This window comes from Anas platyrhynchos, chromosome 4 (assembly GCF_047663525.1).
Source record: "Anas platyrhynchos isolate ZD024472 breed Pekin duck chromosome 4, IASCAAS_PekinDuck_T2T, whole genome shotgun sequence".
In the NCBI taxonomy this organism is placed as follows: domain Eukaryota; kingdom Metazoa; phylum Chordata; class Aves; order Anseriformes; family Anatidae; genus Anas; species Anas platyrhynchos.
The window spans coordinates 54,975,937-55,002,083 of NC_092590.1; the positions used below are offsets into that span (position 1 = coordinate 54,975,937).

Here is a 26,147-nt window from a genome sequence, read left to right on the forward strand (position 1 = left end):
ACACACACACACACACACACACAGACACACACAGACACACACAGACACACACCACGCCGCTCTCTCGGCGGGGGACCGCGACCCTCAGGGCACCGCTCCGCTGCGGGCCGCCCCGTGAGGCTGTGGGGGGGGGGGAGGGGGGGAACCCCACAAAGTTTTAGGGTCTGCCCACGACGGCCCGGGCCGAGCCGTGAGGGGCCGCGTCGAGCCGGGCCGCCCCCCCGGCACCCTCCGTGAGGGGAACCGGGGCGGGGGCGGCCCCGCCACGTCCCGCCTCCCCGCCCCGTTGCCATTAGCAGAGCTCGCCCCAAACACTCGGCGGTCGCCGCCCGTCTCCCTCCAGGCATTGGCGCGGCCGCCTGTCAATCAGGCCGGCGCCCCGCCGCGCCGGGGCTCCGCCGTGCCACAGAGACGAGCCGCGGCGGCGGCGGCAGCGGTGGCGGCCACAGCCCGGCCGGGGGAGGAGGAGGAGGAGGAGGAGGAGGAGGAGGAGGAGGATGGAAGAGGAGGAGGAGGAGATGCGGGCGGCGGAGGAGGGGCCCAGCACCCCCAAAATCTACAAGCAGCGGGGTCCCTACAGCGTCCTCAAGACCTTCCCCGGCAAGCGGGCGGCGCTGGCACGGCGCTACGAGCGAGCCGGCGCGATGGTGGAGGTGCCCCGGGGGCGCGCCGCGGGGCAGCCCTTCCCGCACGCCGCCGAGCCGCTGCCCTACCCGCCCTTCCCCAACGGGCCCGCACGCCCCGCCGCCGCCCACGGGCACCCCCGCACGCCGGCCCCGGGCTCCGCGGGCCGCTACGGCCCCTGCCCGCCGGGGGGAGCGGCGGCGGCGGCGGCGGGGCCGGCGGCGGGGGGAGCGGGGGGCGGCGGCGCGGAGCTGAGCGCAGGTACCCGCAACTCCTCGCCTCGGGCTCGGCGGGGCTGGGGGGGCTGTGGGGGGCTGTGGGGTGCCCGCCCGAGGGGGAGGAGGGATGGGAAGCCCCCCCCTAAGCACCGCCGGGGGACCCCCGGCTCGCAGCGCCGCACGTCGGGGGGGCAGGTCCCGAGGAAAGTTGGCGTTGAAGCGGGGGAGGCAGCGGGTTTACCCCTCCCTCTGTGTGTCCGTCTGGCCGCCCTGTGTGTCCGTCTGTCCGAGCTGTGTCCGTCTGTCCGCCCCGCTGTCCCCTCTGCCCGGCCGTCCCGGGCGCGCTCCTCACGGTTCGACGGGGCGAGCGGCTTGGTGGGGGGGGGGGCGCGCAGCCACGGCAGCTCCGGGGTTTTTTGGGGGGAAAGCGGCACTCGGAGAGGGTCCGGGGGGAGAGGAGGAGGCTTTGGGGTCCCCGTGGGGAGAGGAGGAGGCTGGGGATGGAGAGGGGAGGCAGGCGGAGGGGCGGCGGTTCAGGCGGGGGGGAAGCGGCGCGGCGGCTTCCCCGGGCACGAAGCGCGGCGAGGAGCGGGAGAGCGGAATAGAGATGTTGGGTTTGGGGTGGTTTTCTGCTCTTTTTTTCTTTTTTCTTTTTTTTTTTTTTTCCTGGAAGGTGTAAGATAGCGAGATGCCGAGCGCGTATCTTTCTCCTGGTGATGGCTCGGAGTTAAAAACCACGTAGATCTTGATATGCAACCTAAATTTGGCATCAGGAAATGGGAAATTGCATCTTTAAGCAGAGTACAATCAAAAATGAATTACAATAAATCCTATATAATTGCATAGGTCATTCTCTTTAATGAGATTTTATTAACCTGACTGTCAAGCTTTTGAGTCAGGCAGATATTTTATCTTCTTCAACTGATAAAAGTGTCAGCTATAAACCACCATATAAATATTCATAAATCTACACATCTGTGGCAGCCTATCAGCATCATTCTTTTGGACATTAAAAGCATTCTAATTACTTTCTGTCTAGCAGAGCTGAAATGCTGCCTGTTATAGTATGTGCTTGGCAGGCATGATTGCTTTTGTTTGCCATCACAAATAGCAGCATCCTATTTTATATACTGATGGTCCGGAATATATTCAGGGTTTGACTGAACAGGATGAATATTATGAAGCACCATCTGGTTTTGATAACATCGGGTATATTAACTCATCTGTTAATTTTTGACACATCATTGATTTATTTATTTAGAAAAATTGGAGCCTGTTTTGGTATGTTGCTGTTTGCCTTTGTAACAAATGTGATGACATTTCTTTACTAAACAGGGCGATATGCTAGTTAATAGGATATATGGCTATGTTTTAATGTGTGTTTTCACTCACAAGCAGCCATGTACGGGATGAATTTGTCATGTCTTGTTACAAATAATTCGTGCACTTTACCAAAAAAGTTTAATACTTGAATAGATCAGTCTGAAAATTCGCTGCTCTGATGAGCGGTCCCAGGATCCATAGCAGAAGGTCATATTTGCCTTTTTTTTTTCTTGAAACTACTGCTTATTTTAAATGCCCGAATGCTGTTATTTCAGTATTTTTGTGGCCCACAATCAAAATGCTGCTGATAAATGTGACACCTACATTTCTTCACAGAAGCAGATTACGCCATGGAAGACATTCAGCTGTCTGGTAGATGATATATGAGGCCATATTCACAGCAAAGCCCGCTGGGCTTTGATGAGCAGAAGTTTGGACTTTCTCCTACCTCTGTGGACTGCGCTAACCAGGAGCTAGGGCTGGCTTGAGAGTTTGTCATTCATTTCAGTCAGTGCTGAAAAAGATAGTTAAGGAGTGGCTGGTTTTGTGCACTGAAGTTCTTTGCAGTCCCTGCCCCACCACCTGGGCATCTGGGCTTTCCTGTAGATCCCTTCTCATAGCTGAGACTTGGCTACCAAGCAAATCAGGCAAAACTGAAGAATGCAAACCAAAAACTTGCTATGGTGTGCAGATGTGGAATTCTGTACGGGTTGTTACCACCAGTTGTGTGCTGCCTGCTGTTGCTCTGCAGAAGGCAGACAGTTGCCACTGGTGGCTTGCAGGGTTTTCCCACTTGGCTCAGCCACAGCACATGGCAGAGGCTTCCTTGAATTAAATGGTAGAGGGCTGCAGATCACACTTTTGTAGGGACACCTGTTTCAGTGGTTCCCTTCTTTTTGCTGGTACTTGACATGTGCAGGCCACAGCGAGCAAGCTGGCTGGCAAAGCCCTGTCCCTGGGATGTCTAAATCCGGACTAACAACTTGAACACTTGATGCATTGATTCTTGATCTTTAGGCATGATGTTTCTGGCACCTGGGGATTCAGAGCACCAAGTTTGCTTTTGAGAGTGGGCACTTAAAACACAGCCACAAGGGGAGGAGTAGGGATGCTACCATTTTTTGAAGCATTTCCTAATGGCTAGACCTCATGCCAAGAATTAATGGCATCATCTTCAGTCCTCTGAGAGACTGCCCTGGCCACCAGGCTCCAGAATACTGGCAGGGAGAGGGGCTGTGGGAAGGAAGAGGAGCAGGGGGTCACCCTGCATCATCATCAGGAAGGATCTAGCTTGAGGTCCCATCTCGCAGCCTGAGAAATGTCATCTCACAGTGAGAAATGTGGAGCTGTGCTGCAAACACAACCCTTCCCTCTTCTCCAGCAAACAGTGACTGACTGTAAGCCACTCATGCACATTCAAGACATGGTCAGATACCCATTTTCTCCTTTAGATTATGAGTTGTTTATTAGTCTCTTTTCATACCCTGAAAATAATCCAAATAACGTGTCTTTGTCTTTGGTAGCATTTACATTAAGCCATATCACAGTCTCCAAAACCCAACTCCTTTTCTTAGGGATAGCATGATGTAGACCTTACGCTGTGCCTTGCTTACTTGAAAGCAAAAAAAAGATGAGCAGAGCTGTCTTAGAAGTGTCATCCCAGTGCTAAGAGCTTGGCATGTTTGACGAGACCAATTAAGCAAGTTCTATCACGTCCAGACAGATTTTTTTTTTATGAGAATAGAGAAGGTGAAGATCATCATCTTGCCCTTAACCAAGAAGTTGGAAACGCTTATCTGGAGTAGACAGATCAGTTTTGAAATGGCCAGACGTGTAATCTTCATCTGCTGGAGTGTCTTCATGCAGAACACCCACAAAAAGCATCCCTTAGTCAGGGTGTCAGATGCTCTCGATTTTGTGACTTGGGCATTTGCAGCAGGGTTTGTATCTCAATATGTAATGAAAATGTTTATGTACAAGGACAAAGCCATTTGGGGGTACAAAGATGCTACCCTGGAATCTAAAGCAATAAAAATACAATAATACAACAAATGGAGAGAGAAAAATCTGAAACACTGCAAGGTGAAGGGTGAGATTATTGCTAAGGAACTTGGATCTTCAAATCTCAGTGAAAATCTGTAAAGGGGAGAACATACGGTATTCAGACCCCCTCAATAGTTACAAAGACATCTCTGTACCATCTGACCAAGGTCAAAAAGGAGGATAAGGAAAAACCAACACCTGAATCCAGATCCACTGAGACCCAGCACGATGCTTTATTAGTAAAGCTTTCTAGGCTTAGTACTAAAAAGATCTTCAGGTGTAGAGAAACATGATTTATACCCACCAGCCTTTTCAGATATATCCGTGTAATTCATCAGGTTGAGTTTCAGACATTTGCTCCTACTAAAACGTCAGTTTTGGTCTGGCAGTCGGATAGCCAAGAAACCACCTGTTTCAGCAGCAGTGAGAGGTAAAGATGAAAGCTGTATCTGGGAGCTGGTACCTGATCTGCCATGTGTTGACATCTGATTGCTGGCACACTCCAAGGAAACCGCCTGGTTCGAACTGCTTACGCTTTTAGCAAGTTAATCACGATCTGTTGGCACTTGATGGGCCTAATCTGGCAAGTCCACCTTCAGGCACAATTGGGGTTAAAGTCAGTACAAGTTCTGTAAGGCTAAAGACTGCGCAGGGGCTGACACATTAGAATTACATGGTTGGTGAGCATCATAATAAGGAAGAGGAATGTCACAATAAGAATTTAATAAACGGTTTACACTATTTCAGTCTGGTACAGTCATTTCAAGAGAATCTTGCTTTCCTAGAAAATATATACATTACGTTAAATCAATTAAGAACCCTAGATCAGTGATTATTCAGTAGTGTTCACATAAAAATAATTTTTTGTCATTTCTTAGCGATTAGACATTGCACACTGCTTGCATTTCTAATTGCAGTCACTCTGTAAAAGCTGAAATCCCGAGCTCCACAATAAATGCTAAATGGGCAGCATTTGTTTTTATTTTTTCTCCATCACAAGAAATAACCGTAGTTATCGTTCTCATTCAGGGTTGTTCAGAGCATGGGTACATGTGCTGTTCCTGGTGTACCAGTCACTTTGCAGTGGTACACGCTTCAGCATGGAGTCAGATGTGTCCAGAACGTGTGCCGAGAGCATCCCTCCCTGTTGCTGCCCAGTGGTACCCACAGAAAGCATCTCCGACTCCTTGTGCTAGCACTGCAGAATAACCCTGCCTAGTCACGGCTCTCCTTTTTATATCTTTGAGTATGGGTTAAAGTTAAGAAGAAAAATAGTAATTGCTGTTATTGTGCCTTTGTAGTAGATCTGATACTGAACTGAAGATTAAATCAATGCTGTCATTTCGGTATAAAATCTCAGTTGCATTTTAAGCCATTATCACAGTGAATGTGCATAATGCATTGAATTTTACAACAAAACTAATCATTAATTTTATCTTTACTGATGGTAGTGTGTATTAGAGCATTCTTCAAAACTGGTATTTGAAATGTCAGGTTACTTTTTGCCATATTTTAGCAGAAACCATAATATTAGCATAACATCTCTTAAACTAATCTAATCCCTTTTCAGTTGTTTCATTCATATTTTGTCCCCTTGCAACAAGGAGACGCAAAAAAATGAGTAACTGTTTTCTCAGCAGGGACCATAATGATTAAAATACAAACAGTAAATATGACTTCAGGTTTGGAATCGGATTATAGGATTAAAATGAATGAAAAACCGCTCTGTAGTAGGATTGCAAAGTTCCAATCGATATCATCCTCTCATATTTTTAAAGGGAAAATGTGTGAAGTAAAGACATGAGGTACAGAAAGCACAACTCGAGGTTGTCAGGGATAGTTTGGTTTCTTGGTCTCCTTTTGTTTTGTCGGTAGCTCCCAGTTGGAAAGACACAGTGATGCCAGGGCTCCATGCTTTTGAAACATGTTTTGAAAATATGAAAGGGAAGAAGTGGTGATGGGTATGGAGGCTACCAAGCCCCTGCTGCTGCAGGAGCCAAGTAGTCACTGCTCCGTGCTGGCACCCACTCTGCTTTTGCAATATGGATGGAGCACGTTAGTTTGCATTTTTGATCATAAAGAGATGTGTCAGAAGGATCTGTCCTGCTTGGTGAGTAGAGCCCATGTAGGGACCGAGGGTGCGGCGTGACTCGCTGGCACAGGAGGAGATTGCAGGGCTGCTTTAAGTGGTCTCAGCCCCCCCCAGTCCTTCCCAGGCTGCTGGTCTCTCTCGGCTTATCCCTGGCCACCTCATAGCCCAGCACTGCACCTTCCCTTCTGTCCATTTCACATCCCTGTTCTTACCTCTTACCTCAGAAGGCAATGTCCTCGGGTTGTCTCCTCCAGCTGCATTCAAGACGTAGAGCATTTGTATGCTGCCCAAGACCTTTTCCTCTTTATAGACAGCTGGAGAATGGTAAAAATCCAAATTAGTGTCATTTCAGATATGCTTCAGGACAGCTGTACTAACCTCGGGATGATGTAGGTTTTCCACCAGGAAGCATATCTCCTGGCTCACGGAGAAGTACCGTGAGAAGCACCACCTCTTAACGGACTGAATTCTGAAGGTTTCTGTGCTTTACACTTTATCAGTGTGATGAGGCCAGGCGTTCCATCTCTAGTGATAAGGTTAAGTTAAATGAAGGTTTGGGGTGCTTAGTTTTCGTGCATCTGTAGCAGGCTGCCTTTTCAAAAAGGGAACGCGTTTGTCACTTTCTAAAAGTCAAGCCTGTCTGAGAAGAGCTCTCCAAATTTGGCAGCACTTAAATCTACCACTTATTTATTTATTTATTTATTTATTTCATGCAAAATGTTAGGCACCTAGAGGAACTCAGCTATGAGTAAGCCATAAATAAGTGTTGTTTTTTTTTTAAAGTCGTAATTGTTACCAGGGAACCTGACAGGTTATACCATAAGTCAGAGCCAAACATCTTGGTCATTTTATGTGTGGTCCAAGCACTGTTAGGGCAGCTTGACTCTGCATAGACAGGCACTGCAGCAGTAAACCATCCTACTATTACTGAGGTTTAGACCATTGACACCTCCTGTCAGCCAGGGTAGGTCTGACCAGGTATGGCATGGCACACTTATCCTGCCCCCAAATCCCAGCTGCTGCCCCCAAAACCTGCTGCACAGCCCCACAACCGCACGGCGTGGTGGTGGCCTGCACACAAGCTCATAGGAAGTCAGGAGACAAAGCATTGGTCCTCAGACCAGGGGAGCTTCATGCTATACATTCAATGCCTTTAAGAGGTTTTTGTGCCTATTGCTCCTGAATTGTTTCTGGACATATTTGGAACATAAAGGAAAAGGAACAGAAACAAAGCCCATAAAATTGGTGTGGGTCATGGGAGGTGGCCCAGGCCCAATGTCAAGCAAGTGCAGCAAAGATGAAAAGGAGAAAAAATGAAGCTCGGAAGCCTTGTCAGGGAGGAACAGGGCATAGGAAGAAGGTGTAGCACAATGTCCTGCAAATACGCACAGGCCATGCCCACCAGCGGCTTGAAATATGCTTCAAAAGAAATACTTCCTTGAACTTTTACTTGTGGCAAATTGAGTGGAATTTGTATTTTCTTCCCCATTTCCCTGCCTTAATCCCTCTGAAAGAACATGGCACGAAGCGGTGACTATCATCACAATGCATTTCTGATTAACAGCAAGGGCACAAGGGCACTCTCAAAATAGAAGCAAAGTCAGGATTGTTTTAAATCACAGTGTTGCAGAAGTATTAAAGCAGAAGCCATAATTTTAATGTGTTCAGAAATAAAATGCATGCTACTGTAAATGGTTGTGTACGTTCATCTAGCTGCTGCTGCTGCCTGGCATAACCTTTTGCATTAGGTTTCTGTGATTCATCTTTTCTTTTGTTTCAGAGAGTCGAATGATTCTGGATGCCTTTGCCCAACAATGCAGCCGGGTTCTAAGTCTATTAAATTGTGGTGGAAAACTACTGGACAACAATCACTCTCAGTCCATGATTTCTTGTATAAAGCAGGAAAACCCAAATTATAGTGAAAGACAAGAGCAATGTCAGCTTGGGAAAATGGTCCATAGTCAGACGTCAGACATTTTAGACATAGAGATGCAGTATATGCAAAAGAAACAACAAACCTCAGCCTTTCTGAGAGTTTTTACTGATTCCCTTCAGAACTATTTGCTTTCTGGGAGCTTCCCTTCTCAGAACACCTCGTCAGTAAATGATTTTAGCCATTTGGCAGATGTGGATCCGCTTTCAACCTCTCCAGTGCACACTTTAGGTGGATGGACATCTCCAGCAACTTCTGAATCTCATGGTCACCCATCATCTTCTACACTTCCAGAGGAGGAAGAGGAGGAAGAAGAAGAAGGTTACTGCCCTCGGTGTCAAGAGCTAGAACAGGAGGTAATTTCATTGCAACAAGAAAATGAGGAGCTTCGCAGAAAACTGGAGAGCATTCCAGGTAAACAATCCCCTGCCACGTAATATTTCCAGTCAGTGATAAAAGTAGTTTGAGCAGTAATTTGTTTTAAGTTCTAGTTGGTTTTTGAGGTTGCAGTCATAGTTATCAAACGCTGGCATTTGTCTTCATCCAAAACTCCCATAGCTGTTCCCACTGAAAAATTACCTGCTGATACTTGTCTATGTGAACTGTGAGTTCTAGGCTAATGAGCAGTGTTCAGGATGGGATGTACTTGCAATCTCAAATTCCAAGTGTCAGGTGGTTTGTCATGGTAATTTCAACCATATGCTTTTATACCTAATTACCTGTGTTGTTCTGTAAGTGATGCTGCAGCTTATAAAACCTAATTCCCTTCTGGGGCTCCTATTTTGGTTACTTAAAGAAACTATTCAAAGTTATGTCCATACTTCTAATGAAATGGATTTAGCTTTTATCTTGAACAGTATCTCTTAAATTGCTCTTAGCTCAGTGAGAAGCATAAATACATCTCCTCCCATTCATCTTCCAATAAAACCTGAAAACAAAACTTGGTAACAACTTCTCCATTGCAGTGATACCTAGCGCTGGAGGAGGGGAATTAGACAGAAAAACCTTATCCAACAGAAAACCCCACTGTGAAATGATTTTCATTCCCCTTTTAATTTAGAATTTCTCACCGTTACAATGCACCGAGATACTTCAAGAGTGGTATCAGATGAGAACAAAGTATCTTAAACCCATATCCTCTAAACTTTAAGCACAGGCAAAAATGCACCTCAAATAGTGATAGTAAAAGCAAATTGGAGACTAGCAAAGAAAATTTGTGTAAAACACACTTCTTTTCCAACATGTGTAAATGCTAGGGAGATACAACTTCACTAGCTAAACTTTGCAGTGCTGAGGGTAGATCCATGCAAAGTTCATTAAACTAATCCCTTAATGGCAAGAAGGTACAGATAATTTAGCACAGTCAGCAAGAGAGAAAATACTCCAAACCTGCTAACTATGCAGAAAGGAAGAACCCAGAAGCCAACTACTGCCCGAATATGTAGATGCAGTGTCAAAATCTGAGCAAAAAGCAATCAGGAAAGGAGCTGTAGTTTCCATTATTCTTCCCCAGCTATCAGTGAAGTATTATTAATTATTTGTCTTGTCTTCTCCTTTTGTGTATTGGTCCTTTGGTGGTACAAGCAAATCCCATAACCAACACTTGTCAGGACAGAGAAAACTCAAAATTTAGAATACTTCCCCATACTCCTCTCAAAATTTAGAGTCACCATAACTCATAAAATTTTAATGGCTTTAGTAGTGATTTGTACATCACATTGAAACACTGTTTGACAAAGGGAAAACTACCAAAACTACCAAAATGAGTTGAATCTGTCTTTGTAGCTCTTTACTCCCCTCTGCTCATTTCTTTAAAATTTGAGCAGTGGAAATTAGTACAATATGTTCATGTCTGTCTGACGAAAGGCAGATAGACTCTGTTCCCCTGAAACAGCTCCCAGAAGGCAGCTTCTCCTTCTGTGTGCATTTCTTCCTACCCATACCTACTTTGTGTTTGGCTTTATTAATTTAGTAAGTGATCCAGGTTGCTTTGGCTGCCCTGTTCTCCCACTGTTTGCTGCTTCGTCGATTTCTGTATCATCTAGAATTTTTTCGATTGTTTTTAAATTAACTTCCCGATCCTGGTTAGCAATGTTGAATGTTGTTGAGGCTGCTATCAGTCCCTGTAGAGCCCTGCTAGAAACACATCTATTCATGATGATTCCCCCAATGACAAATACTTGAGATGTCAGCAGCAGTTTCTTAATCAATGTGTGTCACAGTCTACTGATGTTGTATGTTGCTGCTTTGCAGTCAAATAACACATGGTAGTAAGTTAAACATCCTTCAGGGGTCTGGGTATTTTATACCTGTTTAACCAAACTTTTTCAGTCAAACCTGTAATCTCATCAAAGAATGGCCATCAGGTTAGTCTGACAAGATCCACCTTGCAGAAACCATTTTGACTGGCATCAATTACATTCATACTCGTTAGTTCTTTGTCAGTTGAATTTTCATCGCATTTTCCTGTGTTGTGCCAGGATTAATGCCAGGCTAAGCATCTGCTTCTCCCCTGGGTCATCACAGTTATCCTTCTCACTTTAAAATAGAGGAAAGTTCCATAAATGTAGGCTTTTCTCACCCCCCAGCAATAACGAAATGCCTTGTTAGTGGTGTATCAAAGGAGGCAGAAAACCTTAAATGTGCAAGGACGTATGACTTCACCAACATAAAATGATCATCAAATGCCTCTGTTGTTGTCTGGGTGACACGTGCAGATAGGCCCGAGGTGTCCCAAGTGCTGGAGGAAACATTAAGAACCACAGAAAGCCCCATCTGATTCTGGCGCAAGGTCTGGGCCTCCACTGGGCGAGTTTAATCAACTCCAGGCAACGTCCAATTATTTTTGTCTCAGGTGCTGGTTTTGCTCCAGTGAGGTTAAGCTACCAAAGCAGGTGACAGAAATTGTCCTGTGGCTTGAAATGCCCAACTGTACATAGGCAGGGGCTGCACCCAGAGCACTTTTGCCGATCAAGCCATTGCACGCCTCAGGTGGGATCCAGAAGGCCCTCTTCAGAGGATTTCAGTGGTGTTTGCCACCGTCTGTCACATCAGAGGCATTTTGGAGCACCAGCTTTCTTCCCTGCTCCTTTATACATCTAATTCTGAGTGTCCAACACGCCAAGCAAGGCAATGAGTGCAGAGAAAAACCTCTGTGAAGGCAACTAGGTTAGCGTGGAGGCTGCCATATTGTCCCACCAGGCCACTGACTGAGTGCTGTATTGACTAGGTGTTGACTTAGCCCTTTCAGCAGTGAGCAAACTGGGCTCCAGCTGCTGTGTCAGGCTTTTTTGCGGAGCCCAGGGGGGCAGTGGAAGGTGCACACGAGGTACACAAAGTCCCCACAGCACAGGGGCTGAGGCTCACATGAGCAACTCTATAAACAGAAGATAAAAGCACCAGCCCGTCCCTTCTGTTCTATAACTGTCGATGAATCATTTTATCCTTTTCCTGAAATACTTTGCATTTTTTTTTCTCTTTACTTTCCATATGCAAAGAGCCTTTCAAAATCCATGAGAGTTTGTGTTCTAAAAATACCTGCCCCTGCACATCTCTGACTGGAGCTCTGCGGAGCATTTGCATTGCTCACAAAAAGGCGGCCAGGAAGGGAAGAGTGTTTCCTCAGCAAATCTGAAGGCGATAACTTTTGTGTTTTTTTAACAGATTTTACAGAAAACATACATTCCTGTATCTTTTGGACACAGAAAATAAGATTTTTTTCTGTTTTCAGCCCTGTGGTCCTGTTGCTGTAGGAGCCCTCCAGTACCTTAAGATCTTTTTACCCATAGCCTAGCATCATCCATTTGGCAGATCATCACTGGAAGAAAATGATTACATGGGAGAAATATTGCTTATATTTTGTTTGTTGGTGTTTTTGTTTTTTTTTTTTTTCTAAAAAAAATACCCATTTGATTTGACTGAAACAATATCTAAATTTGTATGAAATCTTAATTGTTTCAGCTATGGAATATATAAAGAAAAACTCTTATTTCAGTGCTTTTGTTTGGAGTGATGTGATGTCTTGCAATTTGTGCAGTTCCCCTGTTTTGTTTCGGTTTTTTTTAGGCAAAAGCATTATCTGAACACTTTCAGTTTAGAGTTCAAGTGAAAAAAAAAGGTTTTTGTGCGGTGTGTTGTCTTATTTTGGAAAACAATTTTAGAAAGATTAGGTAATTCCTGGAGGGACTTTGGCAAACCTGCCGTTATCTCTTTAAGGTTCTGAGACCATAAAGAACCGAGTAAATCCATCTATATGAGGGGAAAAATGTGGTGTAATCTTTTTGCTCTGTATAAAAATTGCCAGGGCTGCCATCCATTCCCAAAAGTTAAATTAAAGACTTATTTGTGAAACTGCATGTAAGACCTGGATCTAGACCGAATAATTTGAAAGAACATTACGCCATTCTTTGCTGTTGTCAGTCAGATTTTCTCACAGCTTTCAGCCTAAAAAGGAGGAAATATTTGTGGGTGGTCAAAGCAAAGGCCTGGAGTTGTGTGTGAAGGTTTGCCCCCAGTACTCTATGCTTTGCTGCACAATTTCAGGCAAACCAGCCTGAAAGTAGTATAAAGATACAAGTAAGATGAAGCGACGTGTGATAAATACAGTAATTATTCTTGCCTCGTTGGCCCAGCAGCAAAAAATGTTTCAGCGAAAGGAGGAAGAACAAGGATGAAAAAAAAATCTCAAAAGTAGAGGTGATAACGTAAGGAGAAGATGCTGGTGGCAGCTGGAAGTAGCCAAAGCAAAGTGGGATTTGCAGGTAGAGTTAATATCAGTGTAATTGAAAAAGTCAGACAAGTTTTCCAGAACGTTTTGTGTGCCCAGGGCTTGACTTTTTTTTTTCCTGACTATGTCGAATGATCTAATAAAAGATATTACTTTTCCCTACAAATCCTGTCTCCTTTATACTTTCAGAGCATCGCATTTCCAAAGACTCTACTACAGCAACAGCACAGATAAAGCAGCCATCAAGGGTTATGACGAACGCTTTTTCATGTCTTTTTTTGTTGTCCTTTTTTCTTGATGTTCGCGTTTAACCAGTTCCTTGGTTTCCCTTGATGTTCGGGATGTTTTGGTCTGATCTCTGGCCTGTTCAGCTTCAAAGTGTGAGGTTCCCTTAGTAGGCGAGCCTTGAGTGCAGCCACTGCCAGCTTTACCAGGACTCTTCTGCAAGAGAGCCCCTTTGAATCTGCCTGCTGCAGCACAGAGCTCAACCAGCCTGAGCTCAAAAACATCTAAATGTAGCAGACCAAGGCTTTATTATGTTGGGTTTTTTTTGTCCCCTTCAGAGTAAGGTTTGCCCTTGTCAAAAAATCATAAGGATTTGCATGGGCAGGGTTTTGTCTTTTTGCCATTTTGCAGGGAGTTGTGGTTGACCTGTCTGGGCTTCGGTTTGGGTTTTGCAGGTCACCCTTAGTATTTTAGTGACACAAGTTTCTGTCCCTGCTCATCGGGGGCTCCTTGGTTTCACTGTTACTCATTAGTGGTTCAGATGTGTAGTGTTTTATAGGTGAGGTCCTGGTCCTGAAGACTTTACAGTTGAGACTGAGGCTTGAAGAAGAGACAGATCCACTAAGGAGAAGGAAGGGAAAGAAGCACAGGCACAAATAAAAGCCAGAGGAGGTTGGGAAGGGGAACATTCTTCTTTCTGGTAGAAATCTTTCTCCAAAAGAAAAATAAGAGAAGTAAAGTGCCTTTTCAGATTCAAATTTACAGAAGTAACATGGTTTTCCACTCCACCTGGAAAGCACAACCGAGAGAGATTTTAGAAGTAACAGGATATTTGCTATCTCTTTTTTCTCCTTTCCCTGCTTTCGGCAGCAGCGATGGGTCAGTTCAGCCAATCTTTAACGCCTTTGTGCGTGTAATATTGATTCTTCGGCTCTTGGCTTTCTGCTGGCTGCTCTCGCTAAAAATGTGTGCTGCTTTTATTTTGCCATCCAATTACAAGAATCCAAATTTGCCAGGTTTTGAGCACCGAGATCAGATACTCGCTGCTAACCCCCATCTCTCCTTGCCCCTCTTTTTCCAGCTCAACGCACCCCAAAATCTCTTTGCAGCCTGCCCATGCAGCTTTCAGCTTGCTATTGAAATAAATGAGTGTATGAGCTAAAGTGATACAAGCCGTGTTATACTGCACACTTGTCCAAATCTCAGGCAGGGAAGGGGCTCAGTGAATGTGATAAGAAATTCACCCTGCCAGCAGGTCCCATATCATATGTCACGTCTTTTTGACAGTCGAGCATCAATTTGGAAATGCCCTGAAATGAACTCCCAAGTGAAGAATGACTCAAGGTCAAGCGAAGGAGGACGCATTGCGATGCTGAGAGAGCCTTAACGAACAGCTGCCATTCGGAGCGGGATGGATGTGCATGTGCACGCTTCCTGGCTCTCCTCCTCCCTGGCAGCTCAGAAGTAAATGGGCTCGGATGCTCAAATCCGCGTTCTGCTCTGCGAGGCACCGGGAGGATCGCTAGCTAGTGTCAGTTACAGACCACCACGTCTCATTAAGCAACAGAATAACCAGATTTCTTGCCGCCTGCTTACTTGGGGGAGGTCAGAGCTCCACCTGCAGTGTCCTACACTGAAAGCCACATTTTGGAGAGGCGAAATGAGAGCCCTCGTTTTGGCAGATACCAGTACAAGTGATGGTGACTGGGTAAGATTTATTATGAGCAGAAAGAGTGCAGCCCAAACCAATAATAAAATACCCCTGGCACTTCGTAAAAGTTTGGTTTCACGGAACCAACAAGAATTACCAGAGTTGAAGGAAGGAAAGAGTGGGTGATAATTGGGAAACATTAAAAACGCTTCATTGAAGGTCCCCAAAGATTATCTAGGAGACAGAGATTCATGCTGGTTGCAGAAACAACCACCTTAGAGGGAACACAAAGCACAGTTAGAAACATAACAAATGGGGTAAAGGGGAAGTTGTTGGTAGTGAATAAAAAGCAGAGGTTAGGAGCAGTAGAAAATTAGTAATTTAAACCTGGAGCCATCTGTGGAGGAAGCATTCTTTCCCTAGGAAATTAAAGGTTAAAAATAGGGTTCTGGTAACAGTACTGGGTGATTATCAAGGGGAAGTGGTGTTTTTTGGTGGTAATGTGCAACTGCTCGTTGAATATTTGTGAGCTGACACTGGAGTAAAATGACACAGTCTTACCACCAAACAACAACACTGTACAGGTGGAAATATTTTTCATTTCCACCCTGTCTCTGGGTGTTAGCACAAGTTCAGTGGCTGCTCTAGGTGGGACTGCAGCCTCAGCTGTCTCCTGCAACACTCCCCAGACAGCCTTAAGGACAAGGACAACTAAAGTGCTCAGGAGCACCAGAGTTGCGACTGGTTTTGGAAGTGGCAAACAGATGCTGACACCAGTACAAGCTGATGCGTTTCAGTTCAGGTTGCAACAGAGAGTGGTTCACAAGTGGATTCAGGAGTCCCTCCTGAAAGTGTGATGGTTTAAAAGTCATGAGATTTGGACAGCTCACCTCAGGAGCTAAAAAAATGAGAGTGGACAAAGGGGGCCCTGACCCTGATTTTGATTGTCTTTTGGAATATTTGGGATGCTCCAGAAGACTGAAAGGCACAAATATTCTATAATTTATTTTTGCAAATGCTCTATAATGTATTTTTTAAAAGGATACATGAGATAACTGGGATGATCATAGGCTTGCTGGCCTGATGCTGATCCCAGGCAAAATAATTGCACAACTGATTCCTGATTCAACTGACAGAGAATTAAAAGAGAATAATGGAGTTGGTACCAGTCAAGATCCTGCCAAATGGTTTTGATGAGATGAAAAGTTTGGCTGATGAGGATATTGCAGTTCTTCAGGGTGTTACTTAGCATTATGTAACAAGGAGCGATTTTAAAAAATGCAAACACATTTGTAACTGGGAAATTGCCATGAGGCAGATGAATTTATAGAGCAATTCTTTGCGAAACTGTTTGTAGCCTGTGTTTTTAATGGTTTCATCAGTGTCCTGGAAGAAAACTTACAATCATTACTGAGAGTTTGCAGGCAGTGCAGAGGTAACAGAGTGAGGAAGATGATGGGTTACAGACCCATCTGAACGCTGTGCATTTAACACAGAGCAATGTCACCAAATATTCAATATTACTACTAAATATTGAATATTGGCTTCATTTCAGCCACTGGGAAATGGATGCTGGGAAAGGCTTTTGGAAGCCGTGGTGGGTTCCCAGCTGGATACTGATGCTCAGGGCAGCCAAAGGGCTGGTGTGGCCTTTGGTGTACAAACCCATGGGTGGTGTAGGGATTTTGTAACCCTGCCTTTTGTACGCAGCACAGCCGGTGGCCGACACACCAGTCAACGCTTTATTAGAAATTAGGATATTCCGCAGAGAAAGCCGTGACAAGCTGTGCCAAAGGACCGCTGTTACAACATTCGCAAACAAAGTTTTCTGCCCAGAATAACAATAAGGTCTCGTAACTTTGATCAATTAACAATGAAGCCCTGCCACCTCTAAGCATGTCCTGCTTAGTCACTGCTCAGCATCTTAGCATGGGCAACTTTCCCCGGCATACTAAGTACTCCCCAGCACCTCCTTCTCGCTGTTGAGCTTACCCAAAGATCCCGCTCCTTTGTCCCTCCCTGCAGGCCAGGTTGCTTTGCCACTCTCAGCATCTTTTCTGAGTCACTCAGAGGAAGTAAAGGCCACGGGAATTTCTTCCTAATGGGCAGGAAAATCGCTGCCTCCCCTCAGGCTTTCTACTAAATCATAGCAAGCAACTGTTATTTCCACATTAGCATCTTTCGCATTGGTTACAGTAAGCAGAGAGCCCTGTTGGTAATGTCACTGATAGTGAGTACATGCGTAAGCATGCAGAGAATCAGCTCTCCAGGTTGTGATCCTGTTAACTCTCTAGAGACCACATCAAAGTAAAATAAATACAAAATGAATAAGCAGGCAGGTTTAAGTGATTATTCATACAGTTGGGAGCCACAGGCTCTTACAGAGTTGAACTTACTGTGGGGTTTGCAGGAAACTGTTCTTACCTCTTGGCAAAGAGAATATTTGTAGAGCCCTAAATAGGACGCAGAAGCAAAATGGAATTTTTGACTCTTGGGCCTTGCACTGCCCTCTTTGGGGCTTCCTTCTGGGGCTGGTTAATAAGGCTGGCCAAGAACCCTGGCTTTGCAAGTAGCATCTGGTGTTTGAAAGGCTGGCGTTGTTTGCACCAAGAGCAGACGGTGTGATGTGTGATGGTGTTACAAGTCAAAAGTGCTCAAAGGACTCCAGCCATCAGAATGATAACAAAATCATACGGTTTTGTGCTTGAAATGTTACTGCTTTTGTGAAGATAAGAGTGTTTATAAGCTTCAGTCAGCTCTTAGCGCCTTCGCATTTCTCACCAGCAATGAGAAAGCCTTGTATCAGCAGCATATGGTTAAAGGAGAGCTGCATAGCTGTATTTCTTGGGCCAGGGACACAACGAGTTGGATATTTACCTGTGTATTTTCCTTTCTCAGTTGTGCCCCATTCATTTGGAAGAACAAGTGTAAATCTATCTTTGAATAGTCTGCAGTGAAATTACTTTTTGTGAGTAAAATGGTACCCTGCTGTGAGATCAGTTCCTAAAAACTAGAAATTTTTGACACATTATTCAGGTAATAGGGACCGAGTATGGCTGACAATCATCACGTTATCAACAGGGACTCTTGCTAATAGAGGCAGCTGGAAAGGCAAGTGCAAACTTCACAGGCTGTTTTGAACCCAGCTTCGTGAGGACCTGAAACTCCCAGGTAGCAGTGATGCTTTTGGCTGTATGTGCAAAATGCACGTGCTAAACAAAAAGGGACACATTTAGGGCAGCAGGAACAGGATTCTTCTCAAGTATCTCAAGTTTCCCGAGTGTCACTCAGCTTTCCTCCAAGTCCAAGCATCTTTTCTTTCAGGCAGTAATGCAATCACCCATCCTGGCCCTTTCCATCCTCACTGTCACCTCCCAGAACATCCCAGGGTCTCACAGGAGATGCCTGCAGTAACTTCCACTTGAATGGGAGTTTTTGCTGACCCTGTCAGATGGATTGTGAAGTTACCCAGGACAAATCTTTGAGATTTAATCACAAAGTAACATCTTTGTGATTAATCACTTAATCACAAAGTAACATGGGCATTCCCAGGCTAATTTTAATTTTGTGCACATCATACAGCAAACACATACAAAAGTGGTGTATTTTGAGTAGGGCACAGTTTCCTTTTGCACTTACATGCAGGCTACTAGGACACCTCCAACTTCATGCTAAGAATTCAGGTCACTAAAAGGAACTTTCTCCTATTCACCAGCTTATGATGTCCTCAGTCAGCATTTTATTTTCTGTAGGGTTTCAGTACTGGTTTATATAGCTCTTCAGGCAAGTCACTTGGTATAGGACAGTAGGGACTTGATTTTGCTGAACAAAATGTAAAGAAAGGGTCTCCGGACAGTGTCTCATCTTTCTGCCCATACACAGGGGCAAAAGAAGAATTTTTTTCTTCTTCCTCCGTAACCTTTCTTCTGTATGAAATTGGGGAAAAAGAATCCAAACACTTTCTTGCAACACCCTCTGAAGAATATTTAGTGTACTAAAACTAGCTGTGGTTTACATGTTTTTCTCCTATATTCCACTCAAGAACTTGTACTGAATTTTTTGATTGCTGCTATATGCTAAATACACAACTCTCGTTACAAGACGGATACAGAACAGGTTGGTGAGACTGTTAAGCTTGATTGCCCTTCTGACTTTTTCAAAATCGAAGCATTTTCTAAAGCCATCTGATGACACTTAAAAAAGCCTTTTTTTCCCTAAGAAAAAAAAGCATCTACACTCTCCTGCTTGTATACTTCAGCATAGCACCTACACCAGTGGTCTAGCAATAAGCAGTGAAGCATCTACACCAGATATATTAAGCGGGTACAAGTCTCTGGAAATGCTAACTTTGTCCAACATAAAGTCCATAAACTCACATGGCACAGTACAGTATGTCAAATGAAACAGGGGTAAGTACATTGATTGCTCGTCTTTACAGATACATAGCACATGATGAAACACTGTAGGAATTTGTTACCCATGTGAGGCACTCTGCATAGGTTCTGTATGCAAACTACTGAACATAACGCTGCTTTGTCCATGTTCAAAGCAGAGAAGGTGCCTAGGCAGGGGCGTAGTTACTGTCCAGTTGAGTGCTCAGAGAATAGTGCAAAGTACTGGGGGAAGACCACTGTAAAGCCTGCCTTAATACTTTTTCAGTGATTCAAGTGCTTGCTTTTAGATTGCCAGCTTAAGACAAAGCCCTAAATGCCAGATTTTACAGGTGTAAAGACCAAAAACCAATGAATAAATAGAAAAAGAAGGAACACTAGATAATTTTTCTGGATATTTATTTGAAGCTAACATTATCTCTGAATACTTTACTGAAACAAAACACACAAAATAAGTCTGAGAAGGTACCTTAAAAATGATGCTTATTTAGTCTTGGAAAAGCCAGTCTTAATGTTGGGTTAATATCTGTTTAATTCTCCTACTGTGTTTCAGGCTCAGGAGAAAAGCACTGTATCTCAAAAATACTCCAGAGTTAATCAGGGATGTGGCAGCATCTGTTTAAGAGAGACCCATAATTGAATCATCCCTAATTAACCTATCACCTCAGCAGAAGGCAATGAGATATTGGTACCACCACTGAAATGGATGAGAGCAATGGGGATGAAAAGAGGGAAGGATGCAGGAAAGAGAGCGAAAGCAATTTGCGTAACACCTAGTTTTATAACAAATTTGGGAGGAGGGTGGGAAAAGAAATTAAAGTATATGAATCATTAAATCTGCTCAGTATAGTTAATCAGACTGTAGTTTCTAAAATATATGAGCATATTTACATGTTAATCAGCGCATGATTTAGGTCCAAGGAATGTTTTCTCCCTTGTATGGTTTGGCCTGTTTACAGTATTTACAGATTTTTGTTATTATCATTACTGCTGACCTAATTTATATTTGTAATAATTATAATTTCAAACCAGAGAAAGCCTTTGAAAACTACTGGGCAGAAAATAAAAGCAATGTCAGAAATCTCAACGTAGGAAATGCGGCATCTGTTGTGTATTTATTGAATGAAATGACAGCACAAATCAAAATGAGGTATATTTCCTATTTGAAATAAATCTCACAGAAGTACACAGATCCTGAAAAACACTGCTTGATTTAATATTGTTGTTCTATTTTGTGCTAGCTAGCTAATATACAGTAATTGCAATTTGTTTCATGCAGTGCCCTGCCAGACTGTTTTAGATTATCTGAAGACTGTACTTCAGCATCACAACCAACTTCTGGTACCGCAGCCAGCAGACCATCCGACTGAGGTAGTATGCAGCAAAGACAAGCTACATATCCTTGTGTTTGAAAATTCATTGAAAACCTGTAGGCAAATAAATCAGGAGGTACTGGAAGAATACATGTAGTAGTAAAATATGTAAAATCTTTTATTAAACTGTCATTCTTAGCTACAGTAATCCCCAAAATGGAAAAGCGTCATCACTACTGTAATATAGGATGACTTAGTGAGCAGTGCATAACTCCCTTCATTTGCATCCACTGCACTTGCACGGATAATTTTTCTCTCCCCTTGCTTCTGGAGCATCACTGATGGGTCATAGGTGGACTTCAGGCTAGGGCTGGGTTGGTGAAAAATGTAGCTGGAAGCATGGAGCCCATTGTAGTCTCCCCTTTGCCCAGAGAGTAGGAAGGTGTAGGGTGGCTGCACACAGGGCGTTCATCCTGTGGAGCCAAGGAACTGCCAGACGTAGGAGAGGGAGGAACTGGAGAGCGTTAAGTTGAACGCTGGGCTTGGACAGCATGGAGAGGGGAAATCTGCTTTGTAAAAAAAAAAAAGTGAGGCTTCATACACCTTCCCACAGAGCCTTCTGTTGTCAAATGCATCCCTGAGCTCTGAAATGCACCTTATTTCTCTTTGTGGTTTTACCACCACAACCATTATAAGACTTCGGAAAGTCTTTGGAGCACACTTTTCTTTTCAGAAAGTATCCCAAGCAACATGTTGTGTCTTGGCTAGTTTGTGCTTAATGTAGATATTAGGAATTTTGCAATTATGTTCCTTTTGAAAGTGCTGCAGTGAAAAAAAAAAAGAAAATTCAAGTCCTCTCCTCTAGAAAATAGACGTATAGATGTAGGTATCAGCTCTAATGTAACTCATGTTAATTTTCCTCCAATATGTTTCTATCTAGGCATGTAAAAATGCCTCAGATGAAGTGGTTTTGTTGAGACTTTTCTAGTTGAGACCATCTATATTTCAGGATCTCGTTATGCATGCTTTCATATATATAATCTGTACTTGTCAGTACCCAACATTCACGCTAACAAAACCATAGGAGGGAAGACAAAAGTCTAGTCTGACCTCCTATTGCTCCTCATATAAATTATATGTCATGCAAGCCTCGCATAGTCCAATATCCCATCATTTTGCTGAAGATGCTTTGCAGCAGTTCAGGCTTTGCATCGGTTTGCTTCTCCATTCAGTTTTTACCCCATGCAAATTGATGTATATAATGGTTATATATCATTAGCTGTTATCACTCAAATATATTCCAATATTTCATGTTCCTTTTTTAATGCTCTTCTGCTTAACTGAAATTTTCCAGCACTGTAAAAGTAAGGCTGCTTTGTAATGCCCCACATGGAATAGCTTGTCATGATGTGACAGAATTTTTTATTCAATTAAACACATAGATGCTAATCTTTTATTCATAAATTTAATCATGTACAAATACAAGCACGAACGCATTTTTACTGTGGCTCTTCCTCCAGGATCTGCTTATTTCATTTCTGGAAGGTTTTCTGTTTGTTTAGTGTAATGACTGCTGGACGCACCAAACTGCATCATATATTTACCAAGGATCTTTTGCCCAGAAGTGCTTTACTTTCGCACAAAGTAATGAAAGTGTATCCGTAGCAGGAGCGCAGTAATTGTTTAACAGAGTATCATAACACTATATCAAGCCTTTAGAGAAGAATGAAGAAAAATATCCTAAATTTCAGTGGGAATAAGAGAGAAGTGTAATAAAATTTGGTCTGAGGAAATTAGGCAAAATTTATTACCTTCTCCATAGTTAATAGTAATGTGAGCTCTCATGAAATTTAGATGTCAGGCCTTTCTGCGCTAGGCTTGGAAGACCATATTTCCATCAGTGCAATGCAGTTAAACGGTAGCTTTTAGGATAACGTGCTGCTTAGCAAAGCCACAGATGAGCATCCAACCCTAAGACACGTGAGCAAGCCTGGACGATGACTTGCGTTGCGCTGCTTCTGCCTCTCAGGCTCAACAGCAAGGCAATACCCACAGTTAGCTGCAGCTCGTACTTCCCACCAGTACCAGTAAGAAAGGTTCTTGGTTGGAAAATAGTTAGATTCATATAAAAGGGATGTTGAGCAAGCTGCTAAATATGCATATATATATATATATATATCAACATGGGGATCAGGTGGTCCTGTGCATTGCATCTCTGATGGAAAAAGCCAAGGAAGTATTAGTGTCAGCTCCCACTGGGTTGAGATCTTTGGCCATCAGAACAACAAAGCCCTTCTCCCCCTTTATGTTGTGGCTTCCATTGTTGAGTTTTGGGTTTGCTTGCAGGTGACTTTGCAGCAGTTTGCACCAAGGCTGTTGGGTTTGCACCAAGGTGAACAAGCAGCACCCTATCATGTAGGCTGAGCTCCCAGCAGTGCTCCCCTACATTGGGAGATGCCAATGTCCCAATTCATACAAATAGACTCTCCCTCATCACAGTCTTCACTAAATTCAACCTTCTGCGTATTCATCAAATTTGCAAAAGAAAATAAAAGCAAATACCTTCAAAGATGCTCCTAAGCTGCCTCCCAGCACACTTTTATAAACATATGAAAGGAGGCGAGGGAAGTCCTTAAAATAGTTTTCAGATATCAAGAGATGCAAAAGCAAGGAGGATAAATTTGCAACAGTTGGCCACAAGCGCAGCAAGCAGGTGATTGCCTCTGTTGAACCTCAGACACAGGTTTTTCTCATTTCTTGTGAACCCCTACCTAAGCTGAGTGCTATATGAAGCTTGCACTAATTGGGCCTCCAGATCTGCATGCTTTGATAAACAGGTGTAGCTGTACAAGTGGATGAGTGTCTAGGAGTGTGTGGTTTGGGTTATTTGTATGCTTTATTTACTTGTTAACAAGCAAGTTAACAGTATTTTCAATAGAAGATGCTATTAACAATACCATCTTTTATTAATCAACTAATCCTGAACTATTTTATAGGCAGCAAGAACTCAAGTAATACAGTTTAGGTACAACTGAATGAGAGGGCTTATAAATGTGTGTGGATTACAGGAATTCCCATAATTAGTCCTGCAGCATTCATTTGACGTTGGAATATTGAAGCACACAAATTACAAAGGTTAAAAGCAAAATTTCTTTCCAGCTGACATGGTGGCATTTCCGTAAAGCTGTAATTTGAGTTAATATGGCATTCATTAATAGTAATGAAGCTTTTAGTTTTCGTAGTTGCTTTATTTATTTTCTTTATACTTTTCACAGTAACATAACTGCTGTCAGATTTCAGGTGTGCACTACAGAAGTAATAAATTTATTATAAAAATAGAGCCACCTCTGAAGTAAGCTGTCAGGTGGTATGAAGTGATCCATTTGATCATGCTCTTCAAAGACCCTTTTTATGCATTTTAACATATTAAGAAGAAAGGTTATATCTGAATAGCATATCCAGTCACTAGTTCTTAACACTTTTTAACCTACTTGTTAAAGTGCAGATTATCAATGGCCATCTCTCAAAATGTGTGCCTTGCACCTCGCCAAGTTGTAGTTGTAGAAAATGGAAATCTAATTTTAAAAGTACTTAGAAAAGGCAGTTTTTGTTCACCACGGTGTGTGTTTCACTGTCAGCATCTCAGCTAGTTAAAATGCATATTTATTTATTGCAAATGACATTTTACCTGTTTGCCTTGTAAAATAAGCAGTGGAAATATTTCATTTTTCCAGGGGAGCAAGCAGTTGCTGAACAACTATCCTGTCTACATCACTAGTAAACAGTGGGATGAGGCTGTAAACTCTTCCAAGAAAGACGGACGGCGACTCCTTCGATATCTCATCAGATTTGTTTTCACAACCGATGAGCTTAAGTACTCATGCGGCCTTGGGAAAAGGAAAAGGTCAGTGCAGTCAGGAGAGACAGGTCCTGAAAGACGTCCTCTGGATCCCGTAAAAGTAACATGTCTCAGAGGTACTGCATCCTTTCGCTCAGTGTCCACCATATGTGATCTCATTTCACCACATTGGCTCTGGCTCAGTAGAAGTGTTCGGCTGACAGTTGCAGACCTAGACGGGGTTTCAGAGACAGGTGGCAAGCAGCCAGAAACCCTCCCCATTTTTTTTAATACATACATTCATATATGTATGTATTATGTATATGTATATAGATATTTGAATGGGAAAAAAACAGGGCTGCTTATTTAAGGAGAGGAGACAAATACAAGCTGCATGACACCAAGGTACTTGAAAGGAAAATCAGACAGTCCTGGTTGCCTTATTTTATAGTAAAACAACAGGGCATTCTTTGACACTGATATACAGCAAAATTAACAAAAAGAATATTTTTTAGCCAAACGTGTAGTTAGTGCTCAAGGCTACAGTACATTATTGAAGTCAAAACCTTACCAAGATTCAGAGTAGGTTTGAACTTTTTATAGGGTCAAGAACATCTACAGGTTAGTTAGATACAAAGTGTACAGAAATGCAGTGTCAAGGATTTAACTTCTTCTTTGGAATGCTGATGCAACATCAACTGCAAAAGTTAGGGAATCACTTTCCCTCATGTTTGGCCTCAATAGGAGGGGAGTTTTGCAAGTATTTCACAATGTCAAAGAGAGAGGATGTTGGACAATACAGAGAAGGGACCTACGTTGGGAAGAATTTTCCGCAGTGGCAGTTCATACTTTGGTTTTCTACATTTTTAAGACCTGTTACTTTATAATGAAACATACAAAAACAGGACTTTTTAAAGCCCAGTTGAAACATTTTTGTAGTATCAGTGTCTGCATTTCATAAATGCAGCTGCTTATCATTTCTGCAGTTAATTTATAGCGCTCTATGAGCACATACATAAAATTTAGATTGGACTGACTTCAAGACTGTTTTCCTAATCAATGCAGTGTAAATTGCTAAATTTTCAACAGCCGGCAATAATATTCTTAGTCATTTAACAGGAATCCAAAGTGGTTATACATAAGATGGAGCCTCTTCCCATTTGGGTTAGAAAAAATTCAACAAGGCCAAGCAGATCATACATTTAATTGTAGCACATTGATGTAACGAGGTAATGAACTCAGTTTTTACATACAGACAAATTAGGCAAAGGTGCTCTTCATATACTACAACTATTGTAGAATACTCTGCCAGACCTTATCCTCCATCAGAGCCCAATAGAAGGGCAAGTCCATTGCACAGCAAGCTGCACAAAGGTCTGGAGCCACATTCAGAGTCTCAGAAGGTCTCCTGGAAATGGAAGGCCAAAGGGCTGACTACTATTTACTAAATGGCCTTACTTTTCATCTAATGATTTGGGCACAAACAGAGAGTTAATACCCTTTTCTTCCTCTTTCGTACCCATTTGTCCTACTAAGACTAACAGTTATTCCATCCGTAGATGAGCATATGCATATAACTACTTGCCTTTTGGGGGCACTAGACAGACTGAAGGTGTGAAGTGTTCATTAGAGAAAGAGAAAAGACAATTGCCTTAATTTTCAGAAGCTTTAACAGGAAGCCAAAACACTCAGTATAGTTAAGAAAGCCACAGAGACAGCTGTCCCTTTGGACGCTTGCGTGTGGGTGGGAACACTGGGAAGATGACAGCT

General features: G+C 43.3%; 1 protein-coding gene across 2 annotated transcripts in view; it reads left to right on the forward strand.

Moving 5' to 3' along the window:
* The first annotated feature begins 407 nt into the window (after positions 1 to 407).
* BEND4 (BEN domain containing 4) overlaps positions 408 to 26,147 on the forward strand; it is a 30,994-nt gene continuing 5,254 nt past the window's right edge. The window contains exons 1-4 of one of the 2 annotated variants that reach the window (XM_038178941.2): positions 408 to 885; positions 8,081 to 8,647; positions 20,506 to 20,597; positions 24,274 to 24,443. In XM_038178941.2, the coding sequence (XP_038034869.1) occupies positions 498 to 885; positions 8,081 to 8,647; positions 20,506 to 20,597; positions 24,274 to 24,443 (1,217 nt within the window). In that variant the 5' untranslated portion in view covers positions 408 to 497. Of the gene's footprint in view, positions 886 to 8,080; positions 8,648 to 20,505; positions 20,598 to 24,273; positions 24,515 to 26,147 lie in introns of both variants that reach the window. The other variant, XM_038178940.2, reaches the window with a different exon arrangement.